The sequence below is a fragment of the Eleginops maclovinus genome, chromosome 22 (assembly GCF_036324505.1).
Source record: "Eleginops maclovinus isolate JMC-PN-2008 ecotype Puerto Natales chromosome 22, JC_Emac_rtc_rv5, whole genome shotgun sequence".
Taxonomy (NCBI): domain Eukaryota; kingdom Metazoa; phylum Chordata; class Actinopteri; order Perciformes; family Eleginopidae; genus Eleginops; species Eleginops maclovinus.
Window position 1 is genome coordinate 6,649,291 of NC_086370.1, and position 17,205 is coordinate 6,666,495.

The window sequence follows — 17,205 nt, forward strand, 5'->3', positions numbered from 1 at the left end:
GTGAAAGCACACAGACTTCCCTAAATTTAGACCTTTTACAGTTAGACTTCAGTTACAACATTTCCGGATCCAAACAAACAAGTTGGCTAAAGTCTTACATGTTATTATGATGGACTGTCTTGTTGAACAGATGCATGTCTAGCCAAAGTGAAATTAATATTCTCTCGTCTTTTTTTACAGATTTCTTTTTAGATTTTACAGTGATGTTAAAGTCATTATAAGGGAATTATGAACCCTTACAATGTTACTAGGATATTTCTGTGTACACTTATAGTAGGTCTATATAGCACACACTGTTGAATGTTGCACCAGTATGGGTTTACTATTAAAGGGGCCCTATTCTGCTCATTTTAAGGTTTCATATTTGTATTTTGTGCCTCTGCTGTGACATGTTTTCATGCTTCAATGTTCAAAAAGCGCTTCATTTTTCTCATACTACCTGGCTTGCAGCACCTCTTTTCACCCTATGTCTGAAACCAGAGCCCAGCCTGCTCTGATTGGTCAGCTGGGCCGGCTCTGTTAGAGATGTCCAATCCATTAGCCTATCATGTACAAGTTTTCTGAGTGCTAGCCAATATAAGTGCAAGTGTTAAATAGTGATGTCATTATGGAGGTAACTTTGGGATTTTAGCCTTTGCAGACCATTTACATGCACAGAAACCTATATAACACACTACGGGAAAGGGAAAACCCCAAATAGCATAATAGGTCCCCTTTAAGTTAAATATTTAGCAAATCAATGAAGTGGTTTGAGTAATATTTAAAGGAAAACACTGTCAATTCTCTTCTTACAGCTTGTTAGATTTGAATATATAGGCCAAACCACTAATCAATAAATAGAGAAGACAATCAAAATATTTATTTATAATGGATATTATTGTTGCAGCCCTTCATGTGTATATTGTTGTATTTCCTAAGGGTATAAATAGTCTTTTATTATATTCCTACAAGCTATATCTGAAATGACGTAGGCAGATGTTTGTATAACACCTTCCTAAATTATGATGTAATTTCTTTCAGTGCTTAGTTCACACCAGACAGGAGGGCCTATACTTTATCCAGAGCCCCTAGCTTTCAAATCCAAGCCCCGCCTCTCCAGCAAGCGCACCCACCTTGTCCACCAGCAGCAGCAGCAGCAGCAGCAGCAGCACAGTGCGCCAGGCAGGCAGCAGGAGCTCAGGCGTGGGTCACACCGGGGGGCAGGCAATACAGTCCGGCAGCAGCACGGAGTGGCAGCCGAGCGTTCTACGGAGAAAACACGGTTAGGGGGAAACTCCGTAATAAGACTTCTTGGGACTAAGGGGTATCCTTCATTTTGTCAACCGTGAAAGGGAACTCCTCACTGCCAAATTTGGGAGTACCGAACCCGGTGGTTTTAGGGGGAAAATATGCAGTTGAAGCCCGACTCTGTAAGCCGCGCAGTTAGCCTCGGAGGCTGGTGATGCCCGGCGTGCCGTGCGGGGATCACCGCCCAGCAGCAGCAGCAGCAGCAGCCGGAGGGGGTCGGGAAAACAGTGCCTCGGGAGGCCGATGATGATGCTGGTAAGGTCGGGATCATGGCTAACGGAACCGGTACCATCATGTTAAAATGCGTCGTGGTTGGAGACGGTGCAGTAGGCAAAACGTGTCTTCTGATGAGCTATGCCAATGACGCCTTTCCAGAGGAGTATGTACCCACAGTGTTTGATCATTATGCAGGTAGGAATTTCTATTATTCTGTCTGTCATGGGCGTTTAATAATGACACATACACATGTTGAAATCCTGTGTTTTGTCACAAACATTCTAATAAGAGTGAATGTAATGTTGCTGGGTGAATTCCCTCTGCCACTTCCTCTCCAACTGCATTGGCTTGCATCTGTTGCTATAATCAAAACCACTTGTTTGCCTTCTTCATAGCAGAGAGGGGTTGGGGACCCCCTCCCATACTCCCTCCCTCCCTCCCTTCTTTTCTGCTCCCCAACCTCACCCTCTCTCCTCTCAAATGCTCTTTGTCATTTCCTTGCAGTGAGCGTCAACGTTGGTGGAAAGCAGTACTTGCTGGGACTGTATGACACAGCTGGTCAGGTACAGTTTATTTTTTCCCTCTGGCCCGGTGCCAAGCATGTCAAGGACACACACTCTATCTCTATATCTCGGTCTCCATGTGCGCTCATGGGACCAATAACTATCCAACACGCCCACAGGCTTCATATTCAGGCCAGACACTAAGCTGCAACAGGTGATGGTTTTCACACATGGGCTTACTGCCTGTAGTGGTGTGTGCCATGGACAGTGATGGTAGTGAAGGGGTTTCAATAGTTCTATTATGTGGAGAACAGGGCTCCTATGTCCAGTATAGTGATGTCACAGGTTTGTTAATAGGGCTGCCTAATGCCTGGGCTTTTTCTTTACAATGTGCCATTCAGTGGACAAGAGCTAAAACTATACTGGAAATCCAATGTGACACACACACAGACACACAATAATGTTTCCACTCAGCAGAAGAGCTCAGCAGTGTAACACACACTGACAGAGGAAGCCATGTTAACACACCAAAGACAGAAGATCATTGATTGCAAGATATGCTGCATCATTCACAACCAGATCTTACGGACTAAGTTTTAGGGCTGCACATAATGAGGAAAAGATGTGATGCAATTTGCTGAATATAAAAAAAGTGTTTAAAGTGTACTTATTGCTGCTTTAATTATACTGGATATCCAAAATACAACTAATTCCTTGATGGATTTAAAAAAAAAAATTCGAATAAATGAACCGAACACACAAGGAATGTCTGAAAAAATAATGACGGTTTCTTTTTTAAGTGCCATTTTCTACTAATACTATCTTTTGAATACCTCATAAAACCCCTAATAACAATGATGCAATCTTTCAAAGTGTGTTGCACAAGAAAAAATATACATATAGTTTATGCAGCCCAAGTTTTAGGGATATAAATATGAATAATTTAATTAGTGTAATAACTTAGATGGTAACAGTCTAACTGAAATAATTTGTCAAGTAATCAATGGGTTGATTAATCAGCAGCCATTTCCGATAATCAATCAGTTGTTGTTGAATAATTAATCAATTCAAGTAAATGGGGTCTGTATGTAACAGAGGCAAAACCATATGAAAATACCCGATTTAAGCCTAAACATTTATATTTAAAACACTTTTTTAACAGTCTTCAATTGTGCAGACCTGTCCATTGCAAGTCCAGATTATTTTAAAAAAATGTAATAGTAAGGTTTTATAAAAAAATCATTAAGATTTAAGATTGCCATTGTTAAGCAGGCCACTGCCATCTTTGTGTTTTGGTTCTTTGTTCACTGTAGAGCCTTCATCAAGAACTCAAAGTAACATGGAATGAGTAATTGATACAAATGGTCATTTTGTTGGAGTAGTCTTGATTAAATAGCAGAAAACCCTAAATAGTGTAGACCACTAGAAGCATGGGGGCTGGTTTTGACACATTTCTGCTGATCAACAGTTGGAATTGTAACACTATACTGGCATTAGGAAAAATGCACACAATGCTTTCTGGTGAAAAACACTAAATAATAGTTTGTTAAAAGGAAACTCCAAAGAGCACCTTTAGGTTTTGGATCTTAATGTTCAACTTCTGTCACAATGAGCAGATGGAGGTGGTCAATCAGGTGAAACTTAGCCCATCAATTGGCTTGATGTCCGCTCAGAAGTCAAAGGACGCAGCTCGCTAGCTTTGTTGGTAGAGGAATACAGCATGTTATGTTTGCAGGAGGGTGTCAAGGAATTTGTATCTGATACATTTATAATGATTTCCCTAAAATGCAAACAATGCTTTTTAGCATAAAAATACATAATGGAACAAGACAGCAACATAAAACAGACAATTGAACGGATAATTCCCCTTTTTATAAGTAGGAGTGTAGTTAGTTTTTGAGACTACAACAGTTTTTTACTCTGTTTTGTGGAAATACAAGTTGTAATATCGCAAGTTGTTCATGTTATTGTGCTCCAGTACTATTTAGGCAGACATAATAACAGGAACAGTGTGCGACTATTGAAGCTGCTATCTTAGTATGAGAACATTTCGAAGCACCTTTAGGTTTGGACTTCCTTAAACAATCACAAGGCTCGCCAACAGTAACCTTTCCCTGCTCCTAAACCTTTCACCTCCAGCAACCTAAAACTGTACTCATGTCAAACGTTGAATAGTTAACACTTTCCTCAGTGCCAGATTTAACTGTGTGAAGTCAAAATGAGTCACAATCCGAAATGTGATCCGTTCATCGGAAAGACAAAAACTAGGCGCTGAAAGGTCACCCGGGGAATATTCAGCCTCTCTGTTTCTGTTCATTCATGAATGCTAAATGTCCATGAATATCAAATCACAACCCTGCCTCCTTCTTCCCAGCCAACCTGTGGCTGCGTTGCATTTCTGTTCTCGACAAAGCAGATGGAAGAGGTGTTACTACCCGGTTGTAAAAAGAGGAACACATACTTTTTGTGTATTCTGGTGTTTTTGATAGTGTGTGTGTGTGTGTGTGTGTGTGTGTGTGTGTGTGTGTGTGTGTGTGTGTGTGTGTGTGTGTGTGTGTGTGTGTGTGTGTGTGTGTGTGTGTGTGTGTGTGTGTGTGTGTGTGTGTGTGTGTGTGTGTGTGTGTGTGTGAGACGAGGGTTTGCTTTTAGCTGATTCAGAGTGTCTCTGAAATGGAGAAGTTCTCCCAGATGTCTGCCGTGGGTGCTGCTGGCATTTCGAGAGTAGAGTTACCGCTCTTGTAAACGCGCACCCCCCTCACCGCCCCAGACTCTGCTGACCTCTTTATGCGGAGCAGCAAGGCCAGCTGGTAATGTTTATAGCTTCAACATCTGATCAAAGAGCCGTCGCGCCAAAGAGAGAGTAAGAAAGGAAGGGAGGAAGAGAGAGAGACGGGTAGGGGTGACGGAGGGGGGGAGGAGGGGGTTGAATTGCTAAGAAAGTGAACAAATAGAGTGAAGCAGCGATGTCTTATTTTTGTAGGCCGACCCAGAAGTTAGCATCTCAATGGGGTCCCTCGACAAAAAGCTATAATTTTTTTCCTCTGAATTTTCGAATACTGCAGAAAACTAGCTCTGTGGCAGGTAAAAGCTAACATTACGCTATAAACAAACTACATCAAGGTCGCATGGTTGAGTTTTACCAACGCTAAGCTCAAGGCGGCTAATGATTGCCGTGATGACCAGTGGTAGTCTCATTTAGTCACTTGTTAGCAACAGCCAGTTTTACGAAGGATAGAAGCTTCAGACATTGTTGGGTATTTAGTTATGTATTTTATGCTGAGAACAAAAAGTTGAAATCTCTTAGGCAGGTGTTAAAAACAGAGCTTATTTCAGGCATCTAACCAAAAACACGTTCAAACGGTTGACTTCGACCTTTGACTTCAAGACGAGGGAACCTGAAGTGGTAACTCACTAACTCCTTTGTTTACTTCCCTAACAAAGATACATCACTATGTTACACTCAGGCGTCTATTGGCTAGCACTCTAACACATTGTACGTGATAGGCTAAGGGGCAGGACATCTCCAAGAGGTTGACCAATCACAACAGAGCTGGCCGGCTAACCAATCAGAACAGAGTGGGATCTGGTTTCAGACAGAGGGTGGAAAGAGGTGCTGCAGCACAGGCAGTATGAGAAAAGTAAAGAGCTTTCTGAACATTAAAGCATGGAGACATGTCCCAGTAGGCACAAAATACAAATATGAACCTAAAGAAAATAGCATAATAGTTCCCTTTAAGTTTTGCTTTCCCTTTCTCTCCTTCACTTATTACCTTTATCATCCCCACCTCTGGCCTGTGCTACACATCTTCAGTTGGCTCAGGCTGCTGTAATATTGATATTCCTGCAGGGTTACAACTCCCACAATGGTTATCAGCAGCAAACTACCGCTGCCATACCATCATCAGATGCTATTTCATACTGTCGCTTCTCTGTGACATGTCAGGGCCACATAATCAGGGCCCGGCATTGACCTGAGTGGCACTGAGTGTCTGCTGTTGAGACTGCTGCTCTGCTTCTATTATCCGCGCGCTGCCACGTCGCTCCCCCAGCCACCGCCTATTGAATTATTCCATATGGAAGGTCTGAGAAGTCTGTTTGGCTGAGTGTGACGAGGGGAAAGCCTTTACTTATTCATTCGTTCTCATGATGCTGCACTCAAAGACAAATCTAGCTTTGCTGCCTGAGGAGAAGCAGGAGGAAGCAGGAAGTGGATGTTAAGTGCTGTGGTACCCATGGAAACGCTTTAAGGAGAGGAACTCAAGATTTGTGACCCTCTGGGATCTGTGCCACGCTGCCCTAGTAACCCCCACTTTGTCGTTTGACTGTTCCTCATTTACTCAGCCATTCAAGGGCTTCTCACACTCAACTGCACATCCCTTGATCACTTTTTCCACTTCACTTCACCCATTACCCACTCTCTCCGTTCTGTTTGATACAGTCTGATGAGTTCTTTTTGACTCAGCAAACCAGAGTCACCCTCAGACATCCCAGTATAGAGGAGGGGGTGACAGGTGGGAAATAGGGTGAGGCATAAAAGGGAGGGTCTGGAATTTTGTTTTCCCATCTGGGAGCCTGTCACCACTTAGATGCTTTGAATTCCTCTTCATCGTCTTATTTAAAACTTGTAGCATTTCATGGAAACATTTACTTCAATTAAAGGCGATATGCAGAGAATCATATCTCATGTAACGATATTGTTGAGTTGGTGCTTTCACCAAATATTTACAAAGTGAGATCTTTGATAATTATTTCAATTATAAGTAAAAAAAAACGGAATAGTAAATTCTGAAAATGAGATCAGTATAATGGGGCTTTAAAACCTGGAAGAACACTATGTGATATAAGGATATTTAAAATCTAAGACCATATCTAGTCTCATATCAATACGTTGATATAGTATTGATATTTTGCCTAGCCCTACTACACATTATGATTGCACAAGCAAGGCAAATTAACTTGACTACTTCTTGCTACAACTTTTTTGCTGTTTGTAACTTTGAGAGTTCTTTGATACACTGAGTTTATTGTTAGTAAGTTACATCCAGACCCGAAATACACTGCAAACCACCATTCACATCATGCCCTGCTGGACTTTAAAGCAATCTGAAATGTGGTTATAACAGTAGAAAAACATCCAAAAGTAAGATTTGGTTGCAAAAAGAAATGGTAGCTCTATGGAAATATTTTCGGCTGCATACATTTGTCCAGAATCAGGTTTTGGTACAAATTTCTGGAAAAACATGAATATAACAATATGTTTTTGTTTTTATTTTATAAATGTATTCACAACAGAAAATCACAAAAACAAAACCGAAGAAAAATAAATGAACACAACTAATATGTGTATATGTTAAATAAATAAAAAAGCCAGTAAGGTTAAACGTCCGGCAGCCCTAGTTTTAATTATTTATTAAAGGTGTTAATTTAGTTTGTACCCAATGTCATTAGCTGACATTAAGGTCAAAATCAGACTGTCAGATGTTTTAATGGAGTATGGCAGGCTCTTCTCACTAACTAGGCATGAATAGACTGAGTGCTTCAGCATCCAAGCTAGATAAATGATCATTAATCACCACTAAAGGGCCAGTAAAATAAAAACGAGCATAAATAGCTTCTTTATTTTATTCCTGAGGTAAAAAGGAAGTGTCTTGTGTCTGGGCTTGCGCTCCCAGCCGGCGGCCATGCTGGAACAGGCGTCTCTGACTCTGTTGACATTGCCGGTGTATAGAGCCCTGAGGAGGCCATAGGAGGAGAACAGGAGAAAGATAGAAAATCGAGAGTGAGGAGGAGGGTATGACTCACTGATATCATTGCACTCATATGTCACTGAGTCAACAGAGCGCAGTCACACGGTGAAGCTTACACGTAGACACCGAGCCTGGCCTTCCTAGAAATGTATGGACATGTATGGAGAGAAGTTGGTGTTAGTGTTTTTATCACTTTCCACTGATAATAACATTTACTGCACTCACTTGGGAATGCTGTTTTGTCCCAATGATGTGTTCATAAACTGTTCTAATAAAACTGTAAGACATTCTTCTGATGGAAACTTTTATCCCTTCACAGAAGCATGAGTGTAAACATTTCTGGACTGATCAAACATACGAGTGAGCTGCTGTACGTAGGCGTACACACTCTCTATGTGTCTCTATGTACACTCTGAGTGGTTAGAGAAATACTGTCTTTGGTATTGTGTCAGGGGTGTACTGAGGAAATGGTGATAGAAGCAGAGATGGGTCCCGGAGAAGCTCCCGGCCTGTTTACAGTAAACTGCTGAGTGGCTTACACTGTGTTCCTTTAAGTCTGTGGCTCACTGGGGGATACTTGTGCAAGCAAAGGTCGCACAGACACACTGTGTACTTGATCCCAAGTGACGGATATAGTATATCTTTGGGGGCAGAGGAAAGCACATTATGTGTATGGAAGAAAACTGTTTGTGATGTAATATGTTGTCCCAAGGAGGGTAAAACGAGCGGGATAACATCGGTATCAGACAGGAATAAACTAGGGCTGTCAAAGTTAATGCTCACGATGAATCTGGAAACCTTAATGTGTTAAATAAAGAAATTAATGCATACTAATCAAATGACCAAGTTTGACACCAACTTCCTACCGTAGTTCCAGCGCAGATGTTACCATGAATTGCGTGGCAGTGAAAAGGCAAATAAAATGGATGACTGGAACAAACTATAAGTATTGCGCTGACTGGAGACCACTGGACTTACAATGGAGAAAGAACCATTACTACCTCGGTTTAAAGGTACGCCTAATCCATGACAGAAGGCGACTGCACTTGTTCGCTTGATGTGCAGTGAAAAGTGAGGAAAGGCATCTTCCTGACACAAAGGCTAGCCAATTTCTTTCAGGGTCACCACTGTTGGAACAGATAGTGCTCGTAATATGAATACTACCATACATGTCATGTTTGTGTGGAAAATGGTCAGACTTCATGCAATTCAATTCAGAATAAAAAAACCTTTGATTTCTCCTATTAGGTCTCTAGGATTTCTTTAGTACAACATCACACGTGTACTTGTTTTATCTTCCCCTGAAATACAAATATTTCAACATTTTTGATTCATCATAATTAATCATAGATTACTATTGTGATTCATGCGATTACATGTTTTAATTGATTGGCACTACTTGAATAAACACTATATGTGGTCTGACAGTTACAGACTTCTCGTGCCGTTTATACCCACGTAGCTATTCCTTCAATATCTCTGGTTGCTTAAGCCCATTATGGGAAATCAATGATCAGGGCGGATTTAAGATAATTTTGGATTTGCAGGATTGTCGCATATTGCCTAACTGTGTTTTTAAGGCTTAGCAATCGTTGGTGTTTAAATGATTACTGCTTTGATTGCGGTTCTGCTTATTGATTTTTGTTCTTAGCAATTCTTTATCGCAATTGTTTAAGCAAGAGGTCAAAGGCTTATGTCACAGAAATAAATCTTTAAGAAAACCTTTACACAATTGTATATTTTTATTCACAATTCAGTCATCAGGTTACGGGACTCTGTAAATGAATTGCAAACAGTTTTGTTTGCTGATCTTTATATGATTTCCTGATCATTTTTTTCCCAATTCTTTGTGTCTGGTTTTATAAGAGTAGCAGGTTCATGGCACTTTTTGGATTCTGTTCTTATATGGTACAAAGTTTTGATTCCAAAGTCTACTCATTATGTATTTGTCACATATCCTGTGTATCACTTTAATTTATATCATTGTGGTCTTTTTATTGGTCTTTCACCATTTTTTCAAACTTTACAACTAAAAATCAGACACTTAGTGTTTGGGAATCAGCCTTATGGTTTGTCTCAGCTTGCTTGAAGCACCAGATGGTTTGCATACATAACTAATTTATCACATAAGGACATTAAGATAGTGTCAGGTAAGCTGTCAGTCAACTTGCTTGAATTACTGAGGCTGTGAAAACACTCTATCATCTCATTAGTTGAGGAACTTTATAGCAGATACAGAGAATTATTTAAAATGTTCTGCTTGAGCCATGTCTGTGAGAACCCGGCGAATACTGAACTCATTTGGAAGTAAGAGGATGAACAACTCATAAATATTTGAATCACATCCACTTGACTCCACTCCAGTGAAGAGTCATCCACGATACGAGCACAGGCGTGAAGATTTGTATGGCGTTTTTAAAATCTACTTCAATTCAATATAAAGTCAGTATATCTTAAATTCATTACACAGTGACCAAAAGATGACACATTCATCTGTCTGCTCTATTGCTGTATGGAGAACCATTACGCTCATTTGCATAAACATTCCCTAAAGCATTTGCATGAGTAGGACTTGCTTCTGGGGGTATAGCAGTGTGATAGTATTGGATTTTGTCAAGTGCGTTTGGCGGAGAATGGGACTTGCTGAAGGCATCCGAGTGAAACACTGTCATGCCAACGCTCACAGTGCAACTATCTCTGGCACAGTGGGACGTGGCAACCAATTTGCTTTGATTTGAGGCATGTGGACAGTATATTCCCCAGACAACAGAGTGAGATTGATTCACTTGGTCCTTGTTGGTCTGGTTGAGTCATATCTAATTACCGGAGATCCATTGATCGCCCGCATCTTCGAGCTATTGGCTGAAAACCATCCTGATGTGTGCCACGGGTAGAAGAAGTGTGATGGGTGTTGAATATTCATATGTGTGAAAGTACGACACTCTGTCAGAAGGGTTTATCTTTGGTGAGGACAAAGGGCGCTTGATCTGATGCACAAAGGACAGTCTTGCGTTTGTGAATCGGCCATTTAATCCACGCAAATTTGGGCGATGCCACTTCGTCTGGTTTTCAGTGTCCTGTAGGGATCGCCTTTAAACCTGACTGCAAATGAAAATGAATCCATTGAAGTGTCATGTGAAGGTCATTACTTTGTTCTCTTCATAAGTCAATCCCAAGTGTGTATCTTTATCATTCCTATCATAAGAGTCTACATCACTCATATAAAACAGCCAAGGAGCTATACTGGCTCCTGTCTGAGTCTGGAGCTCATTTTTCACACGCTTTAATAATTCACGAGTAATCGCTTCCCAGATGTTAGGAAACGGAAATGAATCATGTCTGCTCACCGTCCTGACCTCTCATCCTCCCCTGACCCCCCAATGTTAACTATTCCTGTCCTGTATTCCCCCAGGAGGACTACGACCGTCTGAGGCCGCTGTCCTACCCGATGACTGATGTCTTCCTCATCTGCTTTTCGGTGGTAAACCCGGCCAGTTTCCAGAATGTGCGCGAGGAATGGGTGCCTGAGTTGCAGGAGTATGCGCCCAGTGTCCCCTACCTGCTTATAGGCACCCAGGTCAGTCCACCAATCATGTCAGAAGCCTTCACAGCCAACTTTGAATGACTGCTTACATGTGATTTTTTTATTTAGAGACAATGTCTGATGCATCTACACTGTCTCAACGTGATATGATTGGAATTTTAATGTTTAAGGCAAAAATTCAGTTTGTAAAACAAATTCTGTTGGCTTGTAACTTGAGAAATACACAAAACACACTTTTAAGTACAATGTGAATTTGAAACAAATATAATATATACATTGAATCGGCCTTGATTTTGTTCTCATTGGCTAAAGGAGGTTGGCACGATGCTCAGAAGATATTCACAGAGTATCACAAAACCACACGAAAATGTTCCTTACCTATAGCCTACAAAATGTTATAAATCTAGACCTTTTAACCATTTGTCGATTCTCTAACGTTTGAAGGTTCTACTATTTAAAATGTGATGCTTTTCTTTGTCTTTTGGTTGTTGATATTTTAGAATTATCCCTTTGAGCTCTGGCAAAGTATTATGGGCATTTTCCTACTATTTTCACAAAATCCATTGGAAAAAAAGGTTAATAATGAAGCTAGTTTGCCAAGGTAATGTTTGCTACTGGTGTTACACAGTGATTTGGCTTCCGCGTCACATTACTACGTTTTTTTTCCTTTTTACAGAAATAAAAGTGGAACATTTTCCTTTCTGTGGCCTTCCTAAAGTGCAGTTTTAAGTAAAATTGATACAAATTCCCATTGCTTTTTCCCTGAACCTGACCCTTGGCAAGGAAGAGTAAATATATTCAATAAAAAAAATGTGGCGAGAACAAACATGTCTGGAGACCTCTGGCTGATCCTGGTTTGTGGCTTGGTACATTACTCCTCCGTGCCTTAAAGGTAATCATTAAAACAGCAATTAACTTATGCAAAGATACTTAAGCTGGGCTCATGCCTTTTGATCTTCAATGGAGGCAACCAAACTCATGAAGATGTTAGGAGATGACACTCATCCTAAGTATGAGCTTATTTCTTAAGCCTTAAAACCCACTTTCAAATCTGTATGTCCAAAAACGAGCACTTACTAGTGGGTGAATTCGCACTGTGTTCCTTGGCAACCAAATGCCAATGGAGCCAGGGCCCAGCGGTGGTGAGGAGGATGGAGTGGGTGTCTGATTTATCTCCTGTCAGCTGATGTTTACTGCCCTTTGTATCAGTCCCCGTCAAAACTCGCTCGCTGCTCTTAGGCCAGCTGCTGATATGCACACATGAGCTTCATAACAGCGAGCCACCATTCCCACCAATCAAGAAAAGGTTTAATGAAGGTCACGCTCAGTGCGTTTGTGCAGGTGGATGCATTTATTATAAATGGCCGTTACTGACATGGGGATGAGTTGTGTGTGCTGAGCGTTGCATTGAATAAAAGAAGAGTGAGGAACCTTGTGGTTGGCTGTGAAATGGCTTTTGCACAAGAGCAGGAAGTGTGGGCAAACATGGTTTTCTTACAGATTAGAAGGAAAGCTGTCAGTTATGCAGGTCGGCTATATTTAGAAGTGTGGAGAAAAGTGCCGAAATACCAGCTTTTGTGTTGTCATATCAGAAAATAACTCTTTAAGAAACTATTAGAAAAGTTCTGAATTCATATCCATGACTTAACTCAGAGAGGGTGTCCCTTATCTCTTTCAGATTGACCTTCGTGATGACCCCAAGACCATTGCCAAACTGAATGACATGAAGGAGAAGCCCATACCCACTGAGCAAGGACAGAAACTAGCAAAGGAGGTATGTTTGTTTGTTTGTTTGTTTGTTTGTTTGTCCTACTAAAGAGAAGTAACTAACGAAAGAAGCTAGATCCTTACTGTCAATGTGGTAGAATTTAGCTGTCATGTCCAGTGAGATTCCTGCGTGTTTCTTTGACCCCTGCATGTCTCTGTGGGAATGTCCTTTCCTCAATAAAATGTCTGGAATCAGACCTCTGTGCATTCTTTGCCTCAAATAAATTCAGAAATACATTCTATGTCCTCATGGAGGTCAAAAGTGGTTACAGGCTGTTCGACGTAGATACCAAACATGGCCTGTGAATAATCAATCTTGTCAGAATATAAGTCAAACGTTCAAAAATTACAATGTACACTCATTTTAAAGTAAAAACAACATGTTTTTTTTGGCAATGTAAGATAGGATTTAGGCGGGTTTCATGACGTGTGAATAAAGTGCGCATAAAGTTTTCTGAGGTCACAAAGGTTCAATGTAAGATAATTTCCAGATTTTAATAAATGACTCGTATTAGCTTTTTCTTCAATGTGAACAGTTTTTTACTTTGGACATTATTTCTTACTGTTGCAGACTTGATTTCCATATAAGTCCTTTAAAGATTTGAAAACTCCCCTAAAAACTCCAAATGAACGGAACCAAAATGTATTTATGTTTTCTCTAGTTCTTAGCCTCTTTTTATAAAGATATAGGAGTCATGGGGCCTCACTGTACTGCTGTTCTGAAAGTTGTAGAATCCTCAAACACTACCGGCCAATGGTGCCTTCACGTGCTCCGCAGATGGTCCTGTATGCCCAGTTGGGAAGTGGTTCTTCATGAGCCTAAAGTCTTACTGTGGAAACAACATGGACGCTATAAGATGTGTTGTATTTTGACACCACGTAAATGCAGCAGAAATGCTGGCGAAGTTAACAAACTTGAAAACTAATTGATGCATTGTTGATTTGGCTTTGCTCCAAAAATCAGTGGGTTCTTTTTTGGCCCATGATTCACCCTTTGAACAAGTTTCATTGACAGACAGACAAGCTGAGCCGAAACAAAACCTCTCTGGCAAATGTTACAATCTGGATGATAAGCTACTGTTGAATGATTTTTTTAAAAAATCTAACTTTTGTCGATACCTCACTAATGTCTGTAGGCTTAAAACAGTATGTAGCTCAGGGCTGCTTAGCAAACACGGCAGAAGTGTAAAAATGAGGGGCTATTTTGTGCTTAGGAAGTAATGGTTTTCGAAATTCTCGTATAACTATTGGCAATAAAGACAATCTATTCCTTTACGTATTATAACTGCTAGATGTAATGTGCCTGCATTTTTGACAGATGTTAATCTTTTCCTCCTTCAGATTGGTGCATGTTGCTATGTGGAATGTTCAGCTTTGACACAGAAGGGCCTGAAGACGGTGTTCGACGAGGCCATCATCGCAATCCTGACGCCCAAGAAAAAGAAAGGAGCGCTGAAGAGAAGACTGGGACCCCGCTGCATCAACTGCTGTCTGATCACGTGATGAATTAACCTCTCGGAGATTTGTCAGCAACAAACCATAAACCAAACCTGGACTGCAGGCAAAAGAGAGACAAAAGAAAAATGCACGGACAGCAGAGTGAGACAAAAGAGAGGACTGAAAAGGACAGAACAAGAGCTAATTTTAAGCTGCAGGGCTCTTGAAAGGCCATAACTCTCTCCTGCTGTCCGACACAGGTTGAGGATGCAGTTTACTACCAAAGGAGCACAAAACTCAAGTCTGTCTCTTCTTCTGAAAGACTTCTTGCCTCTGAAGTACCTTCTTTTATAACCATTTTTAATCATTTGTTCCTTGTCTTAAGCTGTCATGCAAAGAGTTCATTTTATTTCTATGGTTTGAAAGCTACATTTGTGCATTTCTCTAAAAAAGAGCAGATCAGAGAAAGCCTGCAACCTGTAAATAATGAGAGGCTGACCTAAGTGACACTGTGAAAGTGGCCAGCATATATTTCTGGGCATAAGGACCCAGTTTGGGGATTTCAAATGAAGACTGTGTAAGTCTGTCTCCAATTATATGCCAATTGGGCCCTGCAAACGACATCACACAAGATGCAACGAGTGCAATGCTGTTCAGAAATCACATTTTGGACCTGAACTGTATTATTTTAAAGTGTATGAGTCTTGCTTTTGCCTTATGAAACTTATTTCTTTAGAGTGTGGCATGCCAAAACATATTGCAAGTTCCAGGCTGAGTTTTTCATCAGTAATTGAAGAGATCTACTATCCATTTTCTAAATATATATTGTCCAGAGTTTATGATTCTGTCTCTAAAATAGAGATGTTCTTGTCAGCTAATAATAACTTTTTTCTTGTTTGATTTTTGCTATCCTACAATAATATGTTAACACCTTCAAGAAGGTTCAGAAGATATCTCATTTACGAAGTTACAGAATGATTCACATCCGACTTCCAAAGAATCTAATGCACACTTTTCACAAAATCATGGGTGACCCAATACTGTATATCTAAGGCACAAACATGAATCACAGTCAGCACAGCTTCATTTTCAGGCACAACAAAGCACATCCCTCTGCTTTTAAACACAGTTCTCTCCCAGAGAAGGCTGACTGAAGCACAGAAGATGCACACTGTTCCAGCAGGCACAACTATGAGCATAGCACACTTACCACGCACAATCATAGTCCATCGAGTCTCAGAAATACTTCAGCTTTTCAGGAAAGACACTGACTCAAGAAGGGGTTGCATCAGCTGTTCATAAGTTCAAACTTCACACGACACAAAGTGAAAATGGGGTGCACAACGCAAACTTTCATAGCATTAGCCAACTAAACAAACTGACGTTACCTTAAAAAGGGTTTGACTCGTTACGAATATGGCAGACACATCTGACTGAAAATCTGTTTACTGTTGAAGTGTCAAATAAATTCTATTTAACCAAAACAACAAAATATCCCTGAAATTACAACATTATGCCAATAATGCTGGACTGAATCACTAGCTAACGTTGAATATTGTATGTTACGTTAGCATTAGCCTGACTCACCACGTCATTGGACGCAACATTTTCCCGAGCAAAGATGATTTGAGTTGATTTAAAGAAATAGAAGTACAGTAGGCCGAATTGATCTTTTAACAATAGCAGCATGAATAGCTATGACTTAAATCGACACTCAGAAAACCCAGGCCTATTTCTTGCGTCACCAAGGCCAAATGTTAAGTAAAGCCCTGTGATTCAGATACCTTTCAAAATGTAACAGGTTATCCTTGACCCATACTACACCCTTGCAACGGTTTGATGTGAATCAGGCCAGTAGTTTCCCTGTTATCACTAAATTGAAACCAGTTCAGTCACTGAGAAGTTATAGTAAAGGACTCTACATACAAACTTGACATCAAACATGATTGAGTTATGAAAGGATGGTGCAACCCCATGTAGAAGTTAATCTTTCAATACAGTTTGAATCAAAATGATCGCTTAATTCAAAGTTATGTCCTCACATGATGGCTTTTTACATTATCTATGGAAATGTGAGTCTGACAAGTACACACTCAGCCAATCTTTTTGCCACACTGTAGAAACAGTCACAATGCCACACCAAGAATACTTTACCCGTGTAGTGAAATCTCCTTCTACGACATCTCCAATATAAATTGAGATTATATGTGAAGTTTACCTGGATTTGGAGTTCTTCATACATATATCTCTATGATCTCCAAAAACAAGTGTATGCAACAAAGGTTTAAAGCCTATATGTCGATGTACTGTAGGTATTAACTTTAGTTTGTGACTCTTGCAAGCCAAACATCTCAAAAATATCAGCTCTTCTCATTTTAAAGCATTTATCGGCTTTTCTAACTTTTTCAAAAGAGATATTAATCAAAGGTGCCAACTCTTGCTGAATGACTTGTGTTGACATTGTGTTGAGTCAGATGATTGATTAAAGCTTTAATGTAAACGGTGCTCCTCTTCTCTGTCCCAGCCTGCGTTGTATAACCGTGTCTTTGCGGGGTGAACAGCCTTCTCACCCGGACAGTTTTGCTTTGCTTACGTTGTGTGAAGGTCCGCCCTCAGGATCCAGGACCTAAAGTGCCGCAGCCACCAATGCATTCTCCCGTTGATGCTTCTCTCTTCTCAATAAATGTGTTTACTGTGTTAATAA

At 40.5% G+C, this 17,205-nt stretch overlaps 1 protein-coding gene across 1 annotated transcript; it reads left to right on the forward strand.

Annotated features, from left to right (window-relative positions):
• The first annotated feature begins 1,136 nt into the window (after positions 1–1,136).
• rhoq (ras homolog family member Q) lies at positions 1,137–17,205 on the forward strand. Its single transcript, XM_063874634.1, has 5 exons — positions 1,137–1,698; positions 2,008–2,066; positions 11,166–11,330; positions 12,976–13,071; positions 14,406–17,205. Exons 1-5 carry the CDS (start codon positions 1,557–1,559, stop codon positions 14,565–14,567), a joined length of 624 nt encoding a protein of 207 aa, XP_063730704.1. The 5' UTR covers positions 1,137–1,556; the 3' UTR covers positions 14,568–17,205.